The sequence below is a fragment of the Anneissia japonica genome, unplaced genomic scaffold, assembly GCF_011630105.1.
Source record: "Anneissia japonica isolate Jap-2015-1 unplaced genomic scaffold, ASM1163010v1 scaffold287858_len863314_cov180, whole genome shotgun sequence".
NCBI classification, from domain to species: domain Eukaryota; kingdom Metazoa; phylum Echinodermata; class Crinoidea; order Comatulida; family Comatulidae; genus Anneissia; species Anneissia japonica.
Window position 1 is genome coordinate 450,370 of NW_022693771.1, and position 25,581 is coordinate 475,950.

At 33.9% G+C, this 25,581-nt stretch overlaps 3 protein-coding genes across 10 annotated transcripts in view; 2 read left to right on the forward strand and 1 right to left on the reverse strand.

Moving 5' to 3' along the window:
• LOC117100901 (voltage-dependent R-type calcium channel subunit alpha-1E-like) overlaps positions 1 to 11,645 on the forward strand; it is a 51,970-nt gene extending 40,325 nt beyond the window's left edge. For 4 of the 7 annotated variants that reach the window (XM_033240739.1, XM_033240737.1, XM_033240738.1 and 1 more), the window contains 8 exons: positions 323 to 376; positions 756 to 787; positions 951 to 1,041; positions 1,543 to 1,566; positions 5,637 to 5,706; positions 6,217 to 6,255; positions 7,352 to 7,553; positions 8,790 to 11,645. In XM_033240739.1, the coding sequence (XP_033096630.1) occupies positions 323 to 376; positions 756 to 787; positions 951 to 1,041; positions 1,543 to 1,566; positions 5,637 to 5,706; positions 6,217 to 6,255; positions 7,352 to 7,553; positions 8,790 to 8,844 (567 nt within the window). In that variant the 3' untranslated portion in view covers positions 8,845 to 11,645. The remainder of the gene's footprint in view (positions 1 to 322; positions 377 to 755; positions 788 to 950; positions 1,042 to 1,542; positions 1,567 to 5,636; positions 5,707 to 6,216; positions 6,256 to 7,351; positions 7,554 to 8,789) is intronic. The other 3 variants (XM_033240741.1, XM_033240740.1, XM_033240742.1) reach the window with 3 other exon arrangements.
• Positions 11,646 to 14,955: 3,310 nt separating this feature from the next.
• Positions 14,956 to 16,562, forward strand: LOC117100918 (fatty acid-binding protein, adipocyte-like). Its single transcript, XM_033240763.1, has one exon. It carries the CDS (start codon positions 14,974 to 14,976, stop codon positions 15,574 to 15,576), a length of 603 nt encoding a protein of 200 aa, XP_033096654.1. The 5' UTR covers positions 14,956 to 14,973; the 3' UTR covers positions 15,577 to 16,562.
• A 3,492-nt stretch (positions 16,563 to 20,054) lies between these two features.
• On the reverse strand, positions 20,055 to 25,483 carry LOC117100902 (adipocyte plasma membrane-associated protein-like). Of its 2 annotated transcripts, XM_033240745.1 has the most exons (6): positions 25,111 to 25,483; positions 22,930 to 23,101; positions 22,286 to 22,420; positions 21,212 to 21,398; positions 20,654 to 20,882; positions 20,055 to 20,423 (listed from the first exon to the last, which is right to left on the reverse strand). In XM_033240745.1, exons 1-5 carry the CDS (start codon positions 25,244 to 25,246, stop codon positions 20,682 to 20,684), a joined length of 831 nt encoding a protein of 276 aa, XP_033096636.1. In that variant the 5' UTR covers positions 25,247 to 25,483; the 3' UTR covers positions 20,055 to 20,423; positions 20,654 to 20,681. The 2 variants fall into 2 exon arrangements, with proteins under 2 accessions (XP_033096636.1, XP_033096635.1); XM_033240744.1 differs by having other exon boundaries at positions 20,055 to 20,882; positions 25,111 to 25,482.
• Positions 25,484 to 25,581: the final 98 nt, after the last annotated feature.

The following is a 25,581-nucleotide window of genomic DNA, read 5'->3' on the forward strand; positions in this document are numbered from 1 at the left end:
TTAAGTAGACAAGTCAATCATCTTTGCGGAAAGGCAGGGGCACCCTTAACTACAGCCTTAACATCAGCACTGGTCCAAGCTGCTCCTTGATCAGGGTTTTCCATTAGTAGAACCATTTTGGAAGAGTAGGGGTTACCACTATGGTGTTTTTCCTACAATATCTTATGTTTCAGGATAGGAAATTAACATTGGACTAAAATGATGATGTCACTATCGATTTATAATTTTTTATAAATTTTTTTTTATTGTTATTGAAATTCGTATTATTATTTAACCAATCAGATTTTAACTATTTTATAAATATTTTCTTTTGATGTGTTAGCTGAAGGAACTAAACAAGATATTTAGGTCTGGGTCACTTAGTGGTGCAAGTAATGTAAGTAACTTTACAGACAATTTAATTCGATCAATATAGCTTTATTGGACATTAAGAAACCCTTTAATTTTAAATCAGAATTTGTCATCAATAGTAGTATTCGAGTATAAATGTTTTCTAAAATGCTTGTCATATCATTGTTTCAGAAAATAGCTTGATGTATTGAATTGAAATCATGTTTACTTTATTAGTCTCTAAAAGAAATCTGATTTTATTTACTTTAATGTCATGCTTGATTGTTATTTCATTTATTAATTACAGACTTGTATTTTATGTCATTGTAATACATTTTTACATGGAGACATACAGTAATACCAAATGAATATATGTAAAGTGTAGTATTTCCTTATCTTCAATAAAGTGTTTGTACTTTTTCCAGACTTTACCTATTAGGAAACCACCGTCAATGATGTAAGTATTGTCATTGTAAAAGAGATAAATTAAATGTGAAGGAATTCTCCTGAATTTTAATATATTTGAGTATATTACATAGTGTTTAGAAATATAAAAATATTTAAAAAAAAAATTGAAATAGAGATCTAAAAATGCTAAATGCTTAAATCAATTCTAACAGTGTGGACAGCATAGTAGAGGAAGAAGAGCCACCCCCGGTTAGACGAAGTATTTCAGAAATACAGAATAAACCAAAATTTAAACCTCCAGTTGTAAGTATATTGTTCACTAAATTCATTCAATATTGTATCTTGTAAAATGCATTATAAATGTTGTGTATTGGTTGATTGATTGACTTTGTTTCTGAATTAAATTCCTATAAAAAGCATAAATAGAAAAAGGAGAATAGTATTATTAAAATTTCTGCTAATAATTTAGACATGATATTGTAGCAGTTCCATAGCGGATGCCATTAGTTATATCACGGCCAATTGCATGGTAGAAGTTGAAATTAGGAACTTATAAATAGCGTATAAAAGTATAATTTACAGCTATAATGATTTTGAGATTCTTTAGGTGTAATATCAACATAGTAAATAGTACAATCTAAATTCACTTATAATAATATACAATAGGAGATTACAGACTTTGTGAAATGATTACATCACAGTTCACTTATATTATTATTCATAGGCCTATAAATATTTTAAATACTGTACATCAGTATATTATGTTTATATTAATATTATCTTTCATTGCTTCCATTATGCAAGGATATATCCCTGTTGTCTGATAAGGTATGATGACTACAACCTGCGCCAGTTCCTCCCCCACCCTCCTTTCATGTTCATGTCATTGTCTTACTCTCCCCATATATTTTGAAAATGTACACGTCCTGGGCCCTCATGCTTAATTGATTATTGCTATGCAGTATATGTGTAGTACAGTATTTTGTCTATCTAGTTAAAATCTACATTATTATGTTTATTTTTGTTGCATTAATTTCTATTGGTTTTGCTGCTGTTATTATTGTTTTAATTGCAGTGTATTGTTTGTGATAGTAGTATAAGTATTAGTATAAATATTTATATCATTAATATTATTATTATTAACAGTATTTTAATATTGTTGTTGCTACTTCAGGTACAAATATTGCTCACCTAAGTGGCTATGATTGATGTGACAATTTGACATGTGGCATTTGGTTACAAATCAAGAAAATATACAATGACGACTAATCAGTTACTCTGCATAGTTTAAATATTTATGTGTTGATATTCAGCGAATGGAGCACCTTGGTAGCAATTAACCAACACGTTTTAATTAATTTGAAATCCAGTGACATGTATTAACCACCACTTAAAATACCTGAAATATTTTCTTTCCATTTTGAGTGATGGGTGGAATTTAACTGAACTACTTATATAAAATATGGATTGTAAAATGATCAGTGCTTAAGCGATGCTAATTATTTTTAAAAATTAATAGAATTTGAGTATTAATGATACCATGTGTCTGATATTAATTTTATATTTTAGCTTCTGCCTTTTTAGAATTATATCTGATCTTGTTATATTTTAACCAAATGATTTTATATAAGTTTTTATTGTTATTTATTAGGGCAGTTTTACAGTACTGAAGAACCACTTTAATAGTGTTTTACACTTTCGGTACTCTAATAATATGTCTGCTAGATTATTCTTTTTTGTTATTGTAATTGTAACTTTACTATGCTCTTTGGTGAGTTGAATGTTGGGTCAACAATGCCTTTGCATTCATAAAATAAATAAATGTAATTTCAAAAGAGAGAAATAAAAATTAAATCATTTATGCCTACCCTAGATCAACATGAGTCTGCTATCAAAAAAGTTGAATTGTGTGTTGCTGAAGTTAGATTGTGGTTAAGTCCAACAAGCTTGTGATGAATGTTGCCGAAACAGAGCTCATACATTTTTCTTCACGCTTTAAATCTGCCAACTGGACCCCTTAGATAAAGATTGACGACTCATTCATGAAACCTTCACCAACATGCAGAAATTTTGGGGTTGCAATGGATTCTACACTTGTAATGTCTAATCAAATACAAAACATCTGCAAAGCTGGGCTTCAATCAATTAGACGCATTGGAAGTATTCGAAAATATCTGGATTCAAAGTCAACCGAAATTCTGGTCCATGCATTTGTTTCTACGAGGCTGACTGTTGTACTTCTCTTCTGTTTGGCTTACCAGCAAAGGACACATGAAGCATGCCATCCCAAAACCAACATCAGTGACCAAAAAATGAAACTTGACTTTATAATATATTCTTATTCTTCACATTATAAGCTTACTATTTCCAGTTGAGTACAAAAGTATTACAGCTTCTACAATTAGCAAAAGTACGCTGTTTTTAGGATGGCAAGCCTTGTATATAAGATTCAATATGTGCAGAACACCGCCGCCCATCTAGTCCACCAAGCCCCTAGTCAATACCACATTACCCGTGTTGAAGCAGTTGCATTGGCTTCTTGTTGTGCAAAGATTCAAATTTAAGATACTTTTTTTTAACTTACAAGCTTTGCACACAACACCTTAAAGGATCTTGAGATTAATTGCGGCGCTAGGGAATCTACCTCCCCCACCCACCCGCCTGAAAATTTTCTTTGGCCCCCTACTTTTGCCAACAAAATTAATATTGTAAGATTAGCCAACAAAATCAGTTGCTCCCATCTGTCATTTTAAGGCAACTGGCTGCTTAAAAACAATGCATTTAATACTCTTCTTGCATGTGTAATAAATTTACTGAGCATTTAAATAAAAAAAATAAGCACATCGATAGAAGATTTACCTGTTAATGTGTGTATCTCCGTTCTGCTATAGGAAAAAATATTTCCCAATAAAAAATTTTACCTTGCCCCTTCATTTGCCCCCCCCCCAGATTTCAGACTCTGGCACCACCACTGCTTGAGATCCTCCTCCGAGTTTCTTTTAACACAGTCTGTCTGCCTTTCAACTCAGTTTTTGGGAAATTAGTTTGGGTCTTCTGTTACCCCTTTTAATGACTTACCAACCTAAATTCAACAAGCACCTACTGTAACATCAACATATTCAAACATTTTAATGTATATTTTACTTAAGTTCTGGGGGTTTTTTTTCTAAGGTAAATCGCATTGGAGCATTTAGCCATATGCGTTCAATCAAGATTGAACTGTTATTATTATTATTTGATATATATTAGCCTCATTTCACTACCTACCAGGATAATCCATGAGATGTCTAGGGACAGTTTTAAGAGCCAGACAGAAAATGTCAGAAATGACATTAACTTTAGAATGACAATAATCATGATGATTGTTGTCTTAATGACATTTGTCATGTAACGAATGAATGGTTGATATTTTTTTAACAAATGCACATATTTTAACCTAGAAAACTGATGGTTTTCATATGACATTAAATGAGGATTTTTTTCTCATGGGATAAAGGATAAAAAGACAGACTGTAGTTGGAGAAACAATGGTTTTGTTCTATTATTACAGACCTTTGCCATTCCTATCCTTGCACTCTCTTATGGCCCATCCTAATTTTTTTTTTCCATTTTCCTTTTTTTTCACCACTTTTACCTTTCATTCTCCTCTTACATTTTTCTTAACGCCTGTTCTCTCTTGTACTTTTATTTCTTCAACCACCTTTTCCATTCCACTACTCTTACATTCTAACCAGCTTCCCTATTTTCTTATTTCCTTCTCATCTTTCCTACTTTACAATTCCCTACTTTACAACTACCTCCCTTCTCTCTTTTTCTCCACTTTCACACTCTCCTCCCATTTCCCATTTAAATTTCTTCTTTCACTTTCTGATCACATCCCTTCTCATTCCCTTAATTTTGTGACTTGTAATAGATTATGCAAAGTACAATACCTTTCCTCTGTGTCTATTGAACTTTCCTATGTAATGTTAGGTGTTGTATTTAAAGGTATACCATATATCCTTGCATATAAGGCAGTCTGCTTATAAGACGCTGCCCACCTTCCCGAGTTCGAGAAGATCTTTAGATGATTTTTGTATGTCTAACATATCTCCCTATTTCACCGTCTTGTCGATACAATCCACTGGGACCAAGCATGCATTTAGCCTTCAAATCACAATGTGAGTCCAAAGTCTAGGCTTCGTACAGTTTATTGATTTCATTGTACTGTATCAGCATTTGAAAAGCCTTCATTTAAAACTTTAAACAACAGCAATCTTGTATAGCATTTCTGGTTCGTCAACGTACATGGTGACCATTCTAACAGTTGTAGCTTCATTTCAGTAGTAAATTTGCATGCAACGGACGATCCGCACCTAATACGAACATAATTTTAATAATATAAAAAAAAATTATATATTATGTACAAGACGACCCCCAGTTATTTTTTTTATTTTTTTTTATCGTAATTTGGTATTTTAAGCCTTGTCTTATATGCGAGAATATATGGTACTGGTATTATTTTTCATATTAAAGTCTTCTTGCTGTTGTGTCTTGGTGTTCATAGTTGTCAAAATTATGGCATTATCTCCAAAATTACAATTTTAATTGTTCTTTGTTATGCATGATATGTTGCAGATAAATCACATAATTATGTATTATAAATCTACATAATTATTGTTAGAAGAGTTATTGTTATCTATTTGTTTATATTTTGTTTATGGTGCTATGCAGCAAACCTAATTTGATAATTTTATGTTACATGTATTTATACAACCATATGTTAATTTTGAGGGTAATTGTTGTTATTAAAGTTTTAATGATTGTGAAAAAATGTATATTTAAAAAATCAGAATTTGTCTTTACCTTTCAAATGTTAATGCATGTTTGATTTGTGTACTAATTCTTTGTCTTAATAGATTAACTTTGAGAGGGCACCGACAATGGATTTGGCAGAGGAAGACGAAGATGAATCCACTGACAAAACAGGTCATTATAAAAGTAAACTTGAAAATGAACTATATGATGTAATTTCCTTTATAAGACTTAGGAAGTGGAATTGTTCTGTGATTAAAATTTTGGCATTTGTGTGGAGTGAACCCAGGATTGTGATTTCGTAAGGCTGGCACCCCAACCATTAAACAAACAAAAAAAGGGTAAAATTATTCGGTCGTATATTTGTAAGGTTCTTCAGTAAACTTTTGACAGAGGAATACGAAGATGAATCTTCATAGGGAGTGTAATTGTTCTATGATTGAAATTTTGACATCTGGAGTGAACCCAGGATTGTGAATTTTAAGGCTGGAGCCCTAACCACTAAACTAAAAACTAAACAAAAAAGGGAAAAAAATGATTCTGTGGAATATTTGTAAGGTTCTTCAGTAAATTAATTCATAATATAATACATAGTAGAAATAGTAATAGTAATAGTAGTGCATAGTAGAATACAGTATATAATATATATATCAGTTTGTAATCTTTGTTTCATCTATGATGTAGATGACATCAGATGTGCTGATGCTCTTATAAATCATATTGGTAAGTTGACAAGTGCCGGCTGGTTCCATACCAAAAAACTAATCACAAAAACTGGCAGCAAATTTTGATAGTGAACACTAATGCATGCATGTGGACGCGTTGGAGATTACGGGATTATGTTATTTATAGGCTTTCGTTGGTGAACTTGTGTATGGTTTGATGTAAAATTTGTTCTTTGTAACATTGTTGGTTAAGCCTAATTATTGAATGAATTTGTTGCATATGTTGTACATTTAACTGTGTTGTACTTAGGGGGATGTTTGGCCCCTTTTTTGTCATTGCTGATTTCTAAATATGGAATGCACTCTTTCTTTACTAATGGTCAGTCTCTGATCCACAGCTTCATCATCCTCTCATATCTCTGCCTTTCTCTGGCTGTTCACCAGAAGCCATAGCTAGCATAATTATATTCATCAAAATAAATAATTGTATCAAAATTTTTTGTATATTTTTTTTACAATACTCACAACAATGATGCTGAAATGCATAAAGATAATTGTTTTTCTGAGTTTTTAATGTTAATTTATTACTTTTCTTGTTGTTGTTATCATTCTAATCTCATTCCCCTACTATCTCAATTTACTGTATTACATTAATGCTTGCTTATACTCTAAACTATTTGAAAAATTTTCCATCATTGTAATGTTGTTGGCACTCAAAATTTTCGATGATATAAAATAAATGAATGGATTTAACATTATTAATTTTGTATATTAACAATAAAGCTAGTGTTTGAATGTTTATAACTACTGTACTGTACTGTTGGTGTTTTGGGGGTTTGATGGGATCATTTTGGTTGTTGATGGTGATCATGATAAACTGATGATGATGATAATGCAGAAGATAATGATAATGATGAAAATAATTAAGATTAAGGTGTTGATGAATGATGATTACAACGATTAAAGGGACGACACGATTATGATGATTTTGATGATAAAATTAATGATTGTGATGGAGTTGTTAATTTAGATGATATGTATTTTGATGAAAGTAATGGAGTAATAATTGATAATATTTATGGCAAAAATGGTATAAAAGTGTTGTATTGTAATATGATTTCAAATAACCAACAAAACTTTATGTTTTGCTACAGACACACTAACAGTAGAAAAACCAGAACTACCGTCAGATTTAAAAAAGAAAAAGCAAAAAGAGAAAACAAAACCAGGAGAAATGCCCGCTTGGATGCAGAATTTTGTTGCAAGCAAACACATCAGCATTGTAGCAGATCAGAATCTAGAAGAAGGGACAAAATCCGACAAAGAGGAGGGGTCAAAATCTGACAAAGATGAAGGGTAAGAGTATAAAATATGCACAGATTTTTACAGTATTACTTCTGCTTCCTTTTAAAAAAGATGAGATATATATATATATACCTAATGGGTGGTTATTAACCAATCAAAAGTGTAGCCGCTCATTAGAAAATTATTTATCAATATATAAATATTTTTGCATATTTAATAAATCATTGCGATATAAAAGCATATATGGTGAAAAGTATGTCATGGTAAAATAGAAGCTATAATATAAGGAGTATATGATATAAAATAAATATACATATAATATATAATATAATCTAAGTAAAGCCCATTACGAAATGAATTTTATAAAACTGATGAAAATCAAATGAAAGTTCAAATTAACTAATTATGATATGCGTATAGATATATCCGATAATAAAGGTACACATTATAAATTATAGTGTTCTTATAAACTTATTATTTATTGATGATTGAATATTTCATGTTTATTGTACCCAGATGATGTGATAGTATTTAGTCTAAGTGATGCATTTGAATAATCACCAACATATGTTTGTCATCTTATATTACAAGATTTGTTTCTACGAACCTTATAGAATTTCATATTTTCATTTTCTCAAGTTACTTTCTTATTTTTTTTATTCTAGGCAACTCCTTTGCCTAGCTCTCCAGTCTTCTCCCCAACCCTCAAGATCATTAACTTTCCAGTTCTTAAACTTCAAAGTCACTCAACTCTCTAGTCCTCCAACCCTCAAATCTCTCAACTCCTCAGTTAATTCTCCTCTAACCATTTAGAACCCAATCCTCAATTTTCCTAACTTTCCTGTTTTCAAATTATTCAGTTTCCCAAGTCCCTTTTTCCCCAACTGTCAATACTTCCGCATTCTAATCATCAGCCCATTAACTCTCCTGTCAATTCTAGTCCATCAGGTTTCCAGGTCACTAACCCTTACCTCCTGAAACCTTAACTTCCGAACATTCATCCACGCTCCACTTAAGGCCTCCTCTACCCTCAAGTCCCCAAGTTAAATCCCAAGTCTCCGACCTTCAAAGCTCTCAGCCCGCAAGCCTGATTCCCAATTCTGTAGTACCCATTCCCTACTGTGTATTAATCCACCAGTCTCCAATTGCATCATTTTACAACTGTGGTCCTTATTTAAAGGAATATTTAAAACTAAATCTGGGTTTCAAAAAAAAAAAAAACTTTTTAAAATGTGCTATGCCTATGAATTAAGTGTGTTTGCCTGATGGTGTCCTGTTTTCCCCCAGGTCTTTGTTATCGATTCCGGGATTGGTGAACATAGATGACGACACAGCAGTTTGAGATTATCTGGATAAAGCAAAAGCTATTGCAGAAATGTCACACACCTAATTAGCAGCAATACACTAAGCCACAAATTACTTAATCACTTTTAATAGACGAAAGCTGATGGGTAATTCCAGAAGAGAGAGGTGACTTGTGTTGTCCAAACACCCAATTACCTCAGTAAATATAAATGTATGGATGAAATAGGGAAGGGGTTTTTGTGATATCTGCATGGCTTGAGGTTGTATTCCATAGGGGGTTGAGAGGCTGCATTTCAAATGTAAATTTTTCCAATTTTTTTTACCACACCAGTGATTTTTATCAGCACTGTACAACACATTTTTAATGTTTTTAGCACCCTTGTGCACCTCACATGCTCTCAGGTTGCAACAATACTCCTAATGGAGAGATGCAATTTACTACAGCTACCTTTGGAAGTTGATCGTATTTCTTCCCAATGTTTAATTGATTTAAATCAATTGTGTATGTAATTTTGATGTTATTTGTAATAATGATAATTATAATAATCAAATTGTAATTTTGACAAATTTGTAATCAGTTTGTAAATATAATTCTATTTCAATTATAATGTAATTTTTTATTCATGTACGGTGTATATATTATATTTTCTTTTTAATATACAAATCATTGCAATTCAGCTACCCTCTGCGAACATGCTTTTTAATAAACTTGAACTATTAAAACCACTTGGTGTGATAATAGTGCAGAACCAAATAGTTGTGGTACTATTACAAAACAAAGCTATGTTAATGGTATGAAAACCTTGTGATAAATTACTATGTTTTTTGTAGTCAGCTTTTTCAGTTCAAATTGCTATGGTAACACTGAATGTGATCTACACTGTAGCCAAATTAGAAAAAGAAAAAAATTACCATAATTTGTAATATATACTACTCAAGTGACTATAGGAAGATTTGCAATTAAAAAAAAAAAAATTAAATTAAAAAAAACAGGAAATGGGGAGAAGAAACTAAATTTATTTTCTAGTTGGTCATTTTATGTGCCTGTGATATAAAATAGAGACAATTTATATTTACTGTAATAAATATTTTTATACATCATACATTTTTGTTTCCTCCAGAGCCTAGGTTTAAGAAATTGATAATGTGCTATGAATGTAAATTATTGTTGATATTTGTAAAATATTAGATATATATAAAAAATTATAATATATAAAAAATTTTCTTTGATGCATTATCATGTAAAATACTCCATACCAGTCTGAGTGGCGATGTCAATTTGTCTTTCTAAAGAGCAATCTTGTTTAACTGTAGCAGATAACATTACAAATTAGACAAATTTGCAGAAGTGAGACTTGAAATTCCACCCCTCCTTTATGGGGGTCAACCCCAAACCACTCCGAAAATTTTATTTCCTAAATGCTTGAAAATGCATTTCATTCAGGATCTGCATTTTTCCCTTTTAATAGCGAATACATGTATTTCAGATCGTCGCCACTCAAATTTTTCACGCTGATGTATACGTCCTTTGATGTTATCCAACAGCGCTTTAAATACGACATGTTATCTACTCTACTGTGTTGTGCAGCTACCTGGTAATGTAGACTATGTACTGTAGATGGAGAAGTTTTAGAAAATGAGGGCTACAAAAATCACAAATACATATATTTTATAATAATTATAGGAATTACATTAATTATGGGATTTTGGTCCTTAGGTGTAAGAGCGTGGGACAGACCCCCAAATGTGAATCTCACGCCGAATGTGAGACTATGTAGGCTATGTAGTGTTGTAGATGAACAGAACGTAAATATGAAATTCTGTATTTTGTTATACAGTACTGGATTCTGTTTTTTTTTAATTTGGTTTTGTTACTTTGATTATTTATGTTTTGTTTTTTTCTTGTAATTTATGTTTATTCGAAATTGTAATCGCCTTACTGATCATGGTTCATTGAGTCTGAGTCAGCAATGCTATTATGTGTCTTATTTTTGAATCATTATGTTCTCATTAATGTTCTCATTTTATCGTCATGTACATTATTTGATCATCAAACATCATGCTCTGATAATCCCTGTCTTGTCGTAGTCCTTTGTCTCCCCAAAGTCTTCTATGTGCCATGATATCCTCCATGTTGTAATGCACCGTTCCGCTAAGCCCCGCCCCTTGGAGAGTGTTGCTAAGGTCAAACGAAGCTACTGTACAGTATAAAAGATAAGCAAAAATACGAAATTTTGCGGGACAAGCGCGTATTCTTGTCACGTTCTGAATGGTTAGTTGGTAAGGTCCATTAAAGTAGGAAGAGTCTTCATTTGTCAAGTAGCGATTTATTCAGAGGTGATCGAGGAAGCGTTATTGGTGGAATTGGGTGTAGTGTACAGTAGTTGGTCCTGAACTGAACAATTTTGGGTTTGTAAATGTCCAGAAATTTGCCTTTTATACTCTCGTCTGAGTCAAGTGATACTATGGTTGGATTTCATTTTTTTTAATTCTAGAATAATTGAACACCCACACGTTTGTTAGTCGATTGTATTTTATTCTTAAATAAAACTATTTGTAAGTTATATATTTCAATATATGTATTTATTATAAAGGATTTATGTAAGTGTTCGTTACGAAAGTATGCTGTAAATACCGTAAAATATATCAATGATTATTTGGTGAAAGAAGTGATCTGTTTTACAAATAGTATGGAGTTGTAAATTAATGATTGCCGTATACAGTAATTTTGTTATTTTGTTTTCAGAAAGGGCATTTAAAGTTTGTAATGATGTGAGATTTCATTAGAATTTATTAAATTATGTATATTAAATGAACACTTATTGATTTGAAGATAAATTTTGACGTACAGTACTTGTGCTTCATTTACCTGCGTACTGTCGACTATTGTTCTCAAATAGCTGTTTCATAACCAGATTAATACTTACATGCTTACACCAATAATGATTTCTCTTATTTTTCGACACCTATTACGTCTAGATTATCATACCCTTGGATTAATAACAGATTCTTTAAAGCCAGGCGTGGAATTTTTCTTTAATATTGACGTTAATCATGGAAGAATTGAATACCTTTGCTGTTTGATTTAGTTTTCCTTGAATAGACCACACCCTCGACTAGGCCTACTTTTCAATCCGATCAACGCATGCCAGCTGTGTTACCTAACGCATGACAAGTCGGTTGTCATAATTTTATTTGATTGACTGATTTATCCGGATATACACATCTGTAATAAATAGTTTTTTAAGCTCCAATCCCATATTTTTTTATCTTGTTCATTATTTTCCAGTCATGCATGCCTGTATTTTATCAGAATCAGTCCATTCAGGATAGATTTTTGACGGATCAATTACTTAGTTATAAATGAACACCAAATATAATTTTGTCCTAGGCTCCTCATACTAACAATTGGTCAGTTTGGTAAACCCGGGATTTGTTGGACTGATTGAGAATCTCCAATGGAACAATGAATGAATGAATTCTGAGCAGACAACAGCGAAACGTTAAAGTCTACTTGCACTTGCACCTTTAAACATTTTCTGGTGGCCTTACTGTATATATATAGGTACTGTATGTTGAGTGACACTTCATGCTGTGGTCATGTCCCTTCACACCAATGATTCTTTCATGCCCACACATATTTGGCTTCCCGGTCACACAACGGCGAGGTTTTTTTGTGTAAACTCGCAAGTGTGATACAGTACACTTTTTTAAAAATAAGAATACATTTTATAAGAACACTGAGGCTGAAACTTAAATATTAAGAACAATATAAGAACAAATTGAGGCTGAGGTAAAATGTCAAATGAGGTTTTTAATTATGTTTTTTTAAAGTAGAAAAACAAAATAAATATGTATTTGTACCTTATGTGCAGTAGTTGTGACTATGTAATACCCTCCATTAATATATAGTACAGTAGGAGTAGGCCTAACTGTCATTTGGGGCTATTTTTACCGGGTCTATTTTCTGGGGCCATTTTTTTTCTGGTGCCTTTTTTTTCAGGGACCATTTTTATTTACAGTAATATACTACTGTTTAATATAATTTTCTTTGTTTAAAAAGTGTGTAAAATAAGAACATTTTGAGCCTAAAATCAGCCAAAAAATAAGAACACTGAGCCTGGGCAAAATTTTACTGGTTCTTATTAAAAAAAAGTGTAGTCAATGAGCCCCCTAAATTTGTCAAAATGTTCTTAAAGAGGAGATGAAAGTTTAATTCAGTGGTGAAGTCTGTGAGTGTCATTTCCGGCCATCTAAAGGTGCCATAATCATAAATTTTCTTGCAGTTCCTCAGCCCCAACCATGGTGGGGCTGAGGTGGTAGGGTCTTCATCCATGAAATCCCTTCCTGGTCCCGTCTATTTCAAATTCTTAGATCTGCCACTGATATGTAAATTATTTCGTCGTTAATAATATCTAGCATTAATAATATTATTAACATAAAAATATACAATGACAAACAAAGGCACATCTAACATCCCATAAACCCAAAAAGGGCCCCCAGTCTCAGTAAACCACATTACCCCCTGCCCCAGCGTTACGCCATTGTTGGTGGTGAATTGTTGTCCCCTCCTATTTTCTCGTAGAATATACTGATTTTCAGACATAGGCGTTCACTACAAATGCATTTTTCTATTCAGCTTTTATTTCCTTCCCAAGAATTTGGGATACACTATCAGCAGAAGTCACTAATCTTTTTGGTTGCCCAGCTTTCCCCCACCATTGTTATATATATTATTGTGTATTTCAGTTCTAATTTTGCCCTACATCAGGTGAGTTTTCATAATATAGTGATCTGTTTTCACTTTCCAACGATCCAATTGACTGGTGTAGTTTTATGTCTGTTGGAAAATAAATGAATTGAATGCTCCATGTTTTTATCTGGTTGTTGTTGAGCCTCTGCTCGAGTGGAACCCGGTTGTACTTTAATCAGTGGAGTAGTTAGCGGTTTGCAACCGCAGCGGAAAGCGCTATATAAAATTAAATAGGTTACAAGTAGCAGACATTTTACTACGAAAACCCTTATAAATAAGTAGGCCTATCAGCCACTTTAAATATCGGTCTATAAAAGTAAACTAGAAACAGTAATAATGCGTCAGTTTATTAGCTAGGAAAATATATTATAGTTTTAATTTTTAAGTGATAACATAACTAACACTTTTATAACATCGGGTTTTTTTAACGTATGGTTCAATGATTACCGAAAGGTCATGTTAATAAAAAATGTACTAACATCATATTGCTACAATTATGAACCTATTTTTTAAACGAATATTCCATTGAAAACAGATATAGGCCTAGTACCAATCTCGAGGGAATTATGGCATGGCATGGAATGCGTACTCCATGATGTGATTTAATATTAGTTTGATGCGAACGTATACAGCAGTACAGTATTTATATTGCATTGTTTTACAATCTGTAAGACTGTATTAAACCAAATAAATAACAAGAAAAAAATTAAAAAATTAAATAATGGTAAAGTAATACAATCTGTAAGATTATATTACACCAAATAAATAAGAACAATTTAAAAAAAAATTAAATAATGGACCTTTCCGGTAAGCAACGCCCCTTGGTCCCAAGATAGCCTATGGGCCTACGTATAAACGCGTGCGTTTGTGAGACACACATGTGCTTGTGGGGGATAAACGCGTATTTTTAGCGATGTTCGGATTGGTCATTGTTAAGTTTGATTGACACCCCATAAATGTCCATTATCAAAAGCCACGTCGAAGTTTTATGTGCAAAAACCGGACGACGATGATTGGTTTAATCTCCGTCACTACTGTTAGTTTTTGCGCCTATCCATTGTCATGAAAATTACCTCCGTCATAACCCTGGCTATGGCGTATAATGTGTAATTACTCAATAAATTGCTTCGTTCGAGCTTGCGGTTCGCAGTACCACACACTTATATCATATAGGCCTATATAACGTTTTTGAAAATCATGTATTCTACCCCTTTCACGCTCTGGTTAATTATGGGTCTAATAGTGCGTTAAAATTTACTTATAATAATCTCCGATAGTCTGATAATACTTAGGTGAATACGTCTAGTGGGCTCTAATGGGTTGATGGGATGTCAATAAAGTACAGTATTGGTCCCGCTGAGAAATGAAAGTGAATGTTAATTTAATGGACAAGACACGTGAACTGTCCCGGTTATGTCGACTGCTGATACCAGCTTCCCAAAAAAACTACCGCAGAAATTAGACCGACTCATTCGTCACTCGTCAATTCATTCTCGCTGCGATATTCACCGTGAACGCACCGTGAACGTATCGAAAACTGTCATAGTACAGATAGAGCACAGTGACAAAGAACACTTTATTAACGGATTTACGCATATCGCACATCACAAGATGGTTGTTAATTTCGCCGGCAAGTACAAATTGTCGAAAAGTGAGAACTTCGACGAGTATATGAAAGCGATGGGTGTTGGCCTGGCAATGCGGAAGATGGCAGGTTTAATGTCGCCGTCCTGTGAAGTAACTCAAAACGGAGATAATTTTGAGATCAAGATGAACGTTCCTATGGTGAATACTCACATCCAAAAATTTAAAATAGGTGAACCGTTCCAAGATCTTGCGCCTACGGGTGATAAAACAATGGTCATCGTGAGTTGGGATGGCGATAAGCTAGTTTTCGATGAAGTTGAGAAAACCGACCCACCACATCAGATCATTCGTGAATTAAATGGTGATGATATGGTAGTGAAATGTATCAAAGGTGATGCTGTCTGCCGTCGGGTATTTAGACGTACATAAATACTACCACTGCACGGTGCCGAAACATTACATACCCGTAAACGCCAACACGTTTGTTTTTTTACCTGTATATTTATTTATCGAACAGCTACGTTTCGTGAATTTGGTGGACACTATTTTCAGTCAAATATGTTTTTCAGCTTTTGAACACAATCTTTGATTCACACGCCGAGAATAAGTTTTATTCTTCAAGAGACTCCCTTCCTTTGCGAGCAGAACTTCACCAAAGGAGATATCGGAACGTTTTCACTCGCATATTATTTTCCCAGATGACTTCGACATCGTTAATTCGATTGGGAACGCGGGATTAGATTAATCATCTGGATTAGCTGGATTTATACAAAATCTTCTGTCTCCAACCAACAATCTTATTTTTTTTTTTTTTTTTTTTTTTTTGCGGTTTTTTTTGTATTCGAACTTTTTCCATCGATTTTATTGTCTAAATGGTTAAGATCCGTCAATCAAAACGTTTTTTTTTTTCTTCAAGTCTGTATTTTGTTTTCTTTAATCGTCAGATAAGCATGTTTTCCGCAGCTTATTGGCTTTCGGGTAGAAAAACCATAAGCCTAATTTTCGTAACCTGAAATTCCGCCGACGGTGCTCCAAATTTCATGGTTTTATACGGATCAATTTCAAACCAAATGTTAAACACTCCGGGCGCCAAGTAATTTACGACGGCCTACTGCCAGTCAGCCTACGAAATGAGGTTAACTACATTTACAAAACTTGGTCAAAGACCAACTGCGGGACGTGTTTAAGGTTGTTGAGTCATTAGTTAAAAACTACACAAGTTTACAACTATAAGTAGGACCATAACAAACATTTGTTGTTGCAGCTGGCACGCCAGGTATACCAACATTTTATGCATGTTTTGTTCAGTAATTTTGTTGCGTCATCAAATATCATGTCCTCTGACGCTTTCTCGAATAAATATATTGTTATCATAATATTTAATTACATTACACCTTTTCTTATATCACGTAGATCTATAACTGTCTCTTATACACATCTAGATGTGTATAAGAGACAGAATAAGAACACTTGTCTCATTAAATGAGAGATTCAGTATTAATATAGGCCTAAATATATCTTATCTGTAGACTTGCTATTGATTTTCTTACGTTAGGAGGACTATTCATTTTGAGAATAGTTACAGACAATAGAAAGAAACTTATTTTAATAGGTAAGCCTAATAAAAATAAAACTTAATAAAAACATACAATGTATGCCTAAGCCCGAAAATCGCATAAATATTAAATGGAATAAAAATATGATGTGAATACATCTATTGCCTTGGTATCTTGTGTCTTCCTCTCAGAAGGAAACAACCAGTAGTATCGCAAGAATTTGCTATAGGCCTATGTGTCATGACATGATACATTCATTCAATCATACCGGTTTTTGTATTAAAAAATAATTGCACTTGTAATAAAATATCTGAATTGTTACAATTTTACAGAAAAATTGACGTTAAAAGCATAATAATAAAATCTTAACTATAAAACACCAAATCTTAAATAATTTAAAATCCGATACAGAAACAATATTACACATGACAAATAAAAAGACATTTAAAACAAGTAAAAGTATTAACCAAACGCATTACCCTAAAAAATATGTTAAAAATATAGTATTGGAAACTTTTAGGCCTTCCTCTCATTCCACAGTCGGGTCATGTATTGCAGTGGACTGTTAAAATATTTATTGGTCCTCTAGGGAGAGACAGTTGATTGGCAATATTTCCGAGTTTCCTACCATGGCATTCAAATTTGGCTTTAGGGATCAAATTTCTGAAATTAACCATTTAAGTGAACTGTAGAAATCTAGGCAAATGTTCTCTCCGCGTCCCCTAAGGGGGCTAATCCACAGAGTGAGAGCGTTATCATAATTTTGATAAAGTTGTCCTAACAGTTTTACAGGCCCTCCGCTGGATTCTTTCCAGATACATGTTTTCTTTATCAGGCACAATTTATAAGAATACCATGAGGATCAGACATTTTTTAAAAATGTCTTCTAAAATTAGACAAATTAAACTAATCCACTTTTACTTACGATAAGAAACAGCTAAAGTACCGTGATGTTCTGTTGGGTATTTAACATGACCTTTGTTTTCATAACGTTTATCAACAACAGCATAACATCAATAGTAAACTAGACATACTATATGTGTGTACAACAGAAAACAGGGTTTTTCCATATTGCCTTAATGAGAAGTGATGTTGAAATTGCAACAAAATTGTCATTAAAATGTGAAGAACACACGCAAAAAGACTACTTACTACTAAAAACTTTTAAAAAATTATGAAGCAAACCTCCCCCACCCCCACCCCAATGGAAACTAATTTCACGACAAGGCGACGTTAGTGAGACTCAAACTATAGCTGCAATAGTAATAGCGAGGGTGCTATGGAGACTCGTAACCATTGCGCGGTATATGAGCCGACTCTGCGTAGGTCAGTGCATTTGTAGCTCATTAAACAACTTTTTTGGGATATCTGGTCTGGGACGTCTACAGTTACATGACCCTCATGTCCACACCTTACTCCGGATCGTCACAAACATTTCATCATTTCTTTAGTGGACCATGACAAACTATTCTATAAAGTTGTATTTTGGTCCATTGGTCAGTTTTTCAGATACTTAAGTCTGGGAACTTAGGACTTAAAATGATTATCAACTTCACACCCGAATCTGTATCGCCACCAAAGTTAAATACTGTAATGTCTTCCTTGTAACTTGGTTCATCATTATCATCAGTCGGCTGGAAAGCAGGCGACCACAAGTTTTCTCCAGTTTTTGCGATTTTGGGCCATTGAGATGATTTGGTGTGGCTGCAGCATTCCCTCAGGATCACCCAAAAGGCGCTGGATATATTGTAAAAACAGAATGCGCTGGCGACCAGGTTTCCTCTTTCTATGGTTAAACATTCCAAAAAGTTTAATTAAGATCAGTTAGATTCAGTTTTTTGGTATGTCAGGTCTAGGACGTTTCCCTTTGAATGGTCCTCATACCTACTCCAGATCGTCACCAAAATCTAATCATTTCTTTATTGGATCATTACAAACTATTATATGAAAGTTGCATTTAGATCCGTTGATAGGTTTTAGGAGATATTTAGGAATGGGACGTTGGAAATTTAAATGACCTTCAAATTCACACCCAAAACTGGATGGTCACCATCATTTAATAATTTCTTTCTTGTAACTTGGTTATAAACTTTCCCGAAAGGTCAGTTCAGATCAGTTGAACTGTTTTTGAAATATCTCGTCTGGGACGTTTTCCTTTGAATGGTTCTCATATCCACACCCTACTCCGGATCGTCACAAAAATCTAATCATTTCTCTACTAGACTTTAACAAACTATTGTAGAAATTTCCATTTATAGAGTTAGACCCATTGATATTTTTTTAGAGACAGTTTGTGTCTGAGACGTCAGAAATTAAAATGACCCTCACATTTGCACCCTAAATTGGATCGTCACCAACACATAATAATTTCTTGCTTGTAACTTGGTTAAATAATATAGGGGCTACCATACATCGAAAAGTGGAAACACATTGTATTACAATAGCGCCATTACTGTCAATTTTGTCATAAAGTTTAATAGGCCTATTCTACAACAGGATAAATGCATTCAATGGGAGTATGTAGGCCAGTTTTATAGGCTTATCTCTTTTAGAAGACATTTTGTTAGTTTGTATTATGTTTTCATACACCATTAACTGTTTTCACGTGGAAATCAGCAAAAGGAAATTCTCGTATAATTTTAGTTTGTAAGGCACAGCAAAGGATTTCAGTTCGTACACATACCTTTTTACGGATTTAGCCAGTCATGTGAGGTTACTACCCCCCTCATCTTTATGAATTACTCTATAACCTAATTATAAAACAGTTGGAAGGTCACCCGTGCGCTTTCAAAACATTATGTATTCTTCAGTAAAAACTAGTCACATTTAATCAGCTTAAATCGTGGGTGTGCATCCAGGAAGGGTGTGTGTGGGTGTGTAAACATTCTTTAAAAAAAAATTAAATAAACAAATCCATTCTTGTCGCGTACGTGTGTTTAGAATTGCGTGAAAAGCTTGAACTTTGAGGGTGAACGGTGCAATTTAATAATTCTAGGCCAAGTAGACACATACAACTTCCTGATACTTTGATGGGGTTTGTTCGTCGAATTATTACATTTCTGCCAATATAGAGTTTGACATATTTATAGCGGAATGAGTTACATTGAGACGTCATGGTCACGCGCACGTAGGCCTACAGCTCAAATTATGTAAATGAACACACAGCATTTTCATGGATGAAAACTGTACGAGCTTAACAACATGATGACGTAGAATTAATACTTTAAGGTCACAAATACCAAGGTGTTTAAAAGTGAACATGATTAGAAGTGGTGTTAAGGATGGTTTGATTTAATGGCTGGTTGGCAAGGAAACAACACAGACTCCGGATTTCCAAAAGGTCTCTCGGTGTTTGTTTGGTTCTTCTTCTTCTTCTTTTAATGATTATGGTCCGTGGTTTTTTTTTTTTTATATTGTTTTTACGTTTATGTATGGTATCTTTCAATGCAGGTCCCTCGATAATAACTCAACAGCAATGCCATTGTATTGGCTAAACGAATTCAGGCTGTGGATTTACAGACTAATCTATAAAATATGTTGAAAATATTCGATCAATAAAAATGTACACACGTCAGGCTACACATATATAGACATTCCCTAGTCTGGTGATATAATTTCCGTAAATATAACAGTTTCAGTAGGCCAAACTGTAGGATAATGTGAAATTGACAAATTATTGTCATGATTATTGAGGTTGGGTTGTTTTTAGTTGCTGATTTTGTTGTTTATTTGTATATTCTTACCATTATTACTTTTGATATTATTTATATATTAATATTTATCATCATCATCATTGTCGTTATCATTGTTATGAATACATTTAAGCCTATCATCATAATTAATGTTAGGCCTATCGTTTTTGTAGGCTACATGAATTTTTTTGGTTTCTATAGTAAACACAGTGATACCGTAATAGGTAATCCAACTAAAAGATAAAGAACAATAGATAAACGATCAAATTTATTCCTTTAGTCTCTATCATAATTCCAACTTTCCTATGAAATTAGCTTTGAACGAGCCTATAAACAATGTATTTCCTGTATCAAAAACTTCACTACAACTATGTAACACACCGCCATCTTCGTCATGGAGGCTGCGGATGATGTTGCCATGGATATCGAGTTCAATGATCAAGCCATATTTTGTCAATGATTTCAGAAAAAAATTTGGATCAACGACCTGAAAAATAAATAATAATTATTGGTTAATTATGGATTAATAATAATAATAATAAGAAATGAAAAAAACAATAGTAGCACAACAGTATGAAATAGGGTGGTAATAATAATAATAATAATAATAATAATAATAATAATAATAATAATAATAATAATAATAATAATAATAATAATAATAATAATAATAATAATAATGGAATATGATGCTTTACTTTTGGTGTGATACTATGGCAACACGGTTTTATCTAATATTTTTACAAAAAATTATGCCTTCTGCGAAGAAACCATTTTAGAAAAATATTATTCTGATATTAAAAGTGTTCAGCCTACCTTCAGGAGCAGTGTTCGCAGTCGTGGTTTATCCGTCAGGAAGTCATATAGGGATAACTGTTTTCTGAGGGCATTAATGGCGACCCAATAGCTGTTTTTGCGGGATAGTCTGATGTTGTCGGGGAATCCTGGTAGATTGTCGGAAAACACTTCCACCTTGCCCTTTTGGGGCCCTTCCAAATGTAACCTTTGAAAAAATACATTGGTTATTGGATTTGTGTAAAGAGGATTACTGTCGATAAAGGAGAGGGTACAGTGGATGATGCCATCATCATAGCGGTGATCATGCCATCTTCTGAAAATCTACATCACCATAAACCTACCCATGATGTCCATGCCAATTTCTCATCGTCATCATTCCATCCTCCTCTCCCGCTACCTCTCGTGCACTCTGGCTCCTCCTCTTCTCTTCAGTAACCTAACTTTATTCGATTAGTGTCTCCTTTATATGTTCTACTTCAATTCGCTTTTTTCACGTTAATCAAAGTATTCTACCCATATTTGCAGCAGTGGCGGCGCTAGTGGGGTTAACAGACCCCCGTCGGGGAGAAAAGCCACAATTCGTTGGGGAGAAAAAAAAATCAAAATATTATGTATTTTGTACATACAGTATTAATAGACTCTAAAATCGATTAAAAGCCTTTCAAACCCCATAAATTGTCATATTTTCGGGGGGATACGTCCCCTGGACCACACGTCCCCTGGACCACTTTCGAAAGGTTTTTAGCGACGCCCGACCACGCACACTTTTTTCTCGTCGGGAACATTAGCGCCCCCTACCCCCTCGTCGGGGACCTTGGATCCCCCCCCCCCACTTTTGGGAAATCCTGGCGCCGCCACTGATTTGCAGTGTATTAATAGCTAAATCTTATTTATGTTAGTTGTAACATTTCTAGTATCATATTTAGTAATTTTAAGGTCGTAGTCACGGGGAAGGCCTTGGCCCTTTGGAAAATGTAAATTAAGTCACAGTGAACCAGAGTGATATCGATTAGAAATCAGGGTGTCCTTGCGGTTAAGGTTCCCCTTAACCCCACCTTCATCTTAGTGACCTTGCATTCCTACGTGACTCACTTCATTATGCGGGAAAATTGACCTTCTGAGTACAAAAGGTAGTCTTCGTCCGGAGACACTTGGACCCCGTTTACCCAGCCTAAGTCCTTCTGAACTACAACAGTCTTATTCGTGTTTGGATCAAACTTGAATATTCTGCAAGTAAATTCGTAAAAGGGTAAATCTCATGTCATCCATCACATAATGATCTCAGAGAGATCATTTTTGCTTTCTATGCCTCAATTTGATTCACTTCGTTAAAGTAGCACAACATTATTAAATCATCCGGAGTTTAATTATAATCTGAATTAGTGTTTCCCGTGCGACTATGACGTCAACAAAATCATAGTAATAAAAATGATAATAGTAATAATAATAATAATAATAATAATAATAATAATAATAATAATAATAGTCGTAGGTTATAATAACAATGACATGACAATGATAATGATCATAATAATAACAATGATGATGATAATAATAATAATAATAGTCGTAGGTTATAATAACAATACAATTAACAATTATTATTATTATTATCATCATTATTATTATTATTATTATTATCATTATTATTATTATTATTATCATTATTATTAATGGTACGCATCGTCCGTTAAATTTTAAAAGAAATTTAATAACTTTAGGGTATTATAACTCACCGTCCACTTTTATCAGCATTAATAGAAAGATGTGCGAAATCACGGCGTTCAAAATTAGCACTCGTATCACTGAAGTATACCGCACCGTCACTAGTGACGTCAAGGTCATTTACGAATTTCATTGGTTGACCAACAGATTTATCGTCTGAGTTCACTAACTGTACCATCTCACCTAAAGGAACATAAACCGATTATGACTCGTACATGGTGTTTTTGTAATCATTATGCCATTTGCTAATAATGTTTTATATGGTGAAATTGCTGAAACATTCCAATCATTTCTACTCTCGACATGCGTGAATTACTTTGACACCTCTCCATGCTTTGGGTAAGTTGCTTGCAACTGCGCCGATCCGTTGTGAAGTGGGGGGGGGGACGAATTGCAAAAAAAAGGAAGTCTTCGGCCGTAGGCCCAATCTTTGGCTGCGGTCAGGGGGCCGTCGAGGGGCCCCCGGTGGGAATCTAGAGGGTGAAGCCCCAGGAAGCTGGCGTTTTTAGGAATTCTATTAAAACTTATTTCCACACTACATTTTCAAATAGCGGGTCCAGGAATTCCAAATAGAGGTGGGGGGGGGGCAGGAAGGGATTTTTACAGATGGAGTGCAGACCACCTCAACTCCACCATGGTTGGGGCTGAAGTAAGAAACTTATGGCACCTCTAGTTTGGCCGGAAATGGTATATTTAAATATAATTTTCTTTTTTCTCCACTTTTAAATTTTGAAAAAATAAATAGGGCGTGGGCAGGCTGGGCCCTATATCTGCCACTGTGGCAGATCTAGGGCCCAGTAATTTGTCCTAGTAATCATAATCATGCCCGCTAACATATTTCGTACAAACTAGCATTCACAAAAATAATAATTACCTACTGATTAGCTTGTGACGTATTCGAACCATGAACAACAAATGGTAAACCATGTTCCATCATGGATAAACATTAAACCGTCATTCCAATTCTATAGTCTCTTTGCATACAAAAATTTTAAAATCAAGCCTTTTCTCCTCTTTTTGAATTTCACTTTTGTACGAGTAGTATTGCGACTACACTGTTGTGAGTGGAAAATACTACCGTATAACTTGTAATCAAACATAACTAAGGAGATAGGAAGCACACACAACATAACGCAGCATTTTTATTTTACAAACATAAAAGGTGATATACTTAATTTATCATTATCATGATGTCATGGCGAGGTTGCGTCAAGATCGGAGTTTTGTGATATCACTTCTTAAATAATATGTCGAAATAGACAGAACTATCCGTGTGAAAGGATGTATAATTATTGTGTAATAACTGATATATAAAAATCAATTGACTAACTATAATTTTTTTAAATAAAAAAAAAATACTGGAATATATGTATGCAGATAATAATTAACACTAGTATATACGCGGGTCTTAATAATATACAAAAGGAATAAATCGTTTATAGTAGAAATTGTGCATTTATGAGTTTGTAAAAATGTCCTAATAGGTTTACACGCTTCCAATTTTAACAACGTACAGTACAGTACATTGTTTTCATAATAAATTTAGCCTCTGATAACAGTTGCATCCATAAAATCGATGGAGTGGTTACTGAGATGGTTACGAAATACAATTGCGTTTACAGTATCTAGGTATTGGTCCGGAAAAACGCACTGCACCTAACAGAGCACAAGTGAATAGACAACATTCATGACAGTCATTCGTAATTGTTGTTGTTCTTTTCTTGGAAAGTGGGATTAACTATAGAAGGTTGGTGAAAAGTTGGTGGGGGAGGGGAACAATTGATATGATGTTACCCTTACTTTGAAAAGTGGGGAACCCTCTGTCCCCCACCGTCGACGTCCATGGTTACTTGTGTCATTAAGCAAGGCACCAACCAAAGACGTTAAGATGTTAATTCTCGTTGTTTCTTTCAAAACCCAGGAGTACAATGGAGTATTATTTGTAATATGCCTATTATTGAATAAGCCTACTCTCCAATGGTGGAGCTGATCAGAAAATAGCCTGTTCTATGAGCGTTCGAATGAAAAATTTAAAGTGCATAGAGGACGGCAATAATATGCTATATAAAACTTGCCTTAGGTCCATTTCTGTAATCAATATAGCAAGCCAGATCATAGTGCAAAGGAGGCAGCAGTGCGGCATCGCATGCGCAGAAAGCTTAATTTACATAACATATAAACCTTCCACCAACCTGAGGACACATTAAGTTTATATAGCCCGGAATAAGCTTCCACAACATATAAGAACCCAGCCTTGTCGAAACGCAATCCAAGTGGTCTTCCGCACAAGTTTTCATTCTCATAAGTGCCTATTAAAGTGACATTCATCTAATTATCATATTTATAATTCCAATAATATTTGAAAATCATCTTATTTATAAAGGTGTGACGTCCTCTGGAAGTCGGCTGATATTCAGGTTCCTCTTAAACAAATAGAATAAAGTGATGCTGTATCAGCGAAGTCTCATACAAGGCTTAGGGAGTGGAGATGCTTCTTTAGTCTGACAAAAAATCCTGTGCTGTCACAGGATTTGAACCCAGGACCCTGGGATTGGAAGGCTAGCATCTTAACTGCCAAGCTACATCTTCACTAAAGTAAGTCAGTTTATGGGGCTCTCCATGATTTAGGTGTAAAACCCATGTAATATGTAACCACTGAAGCT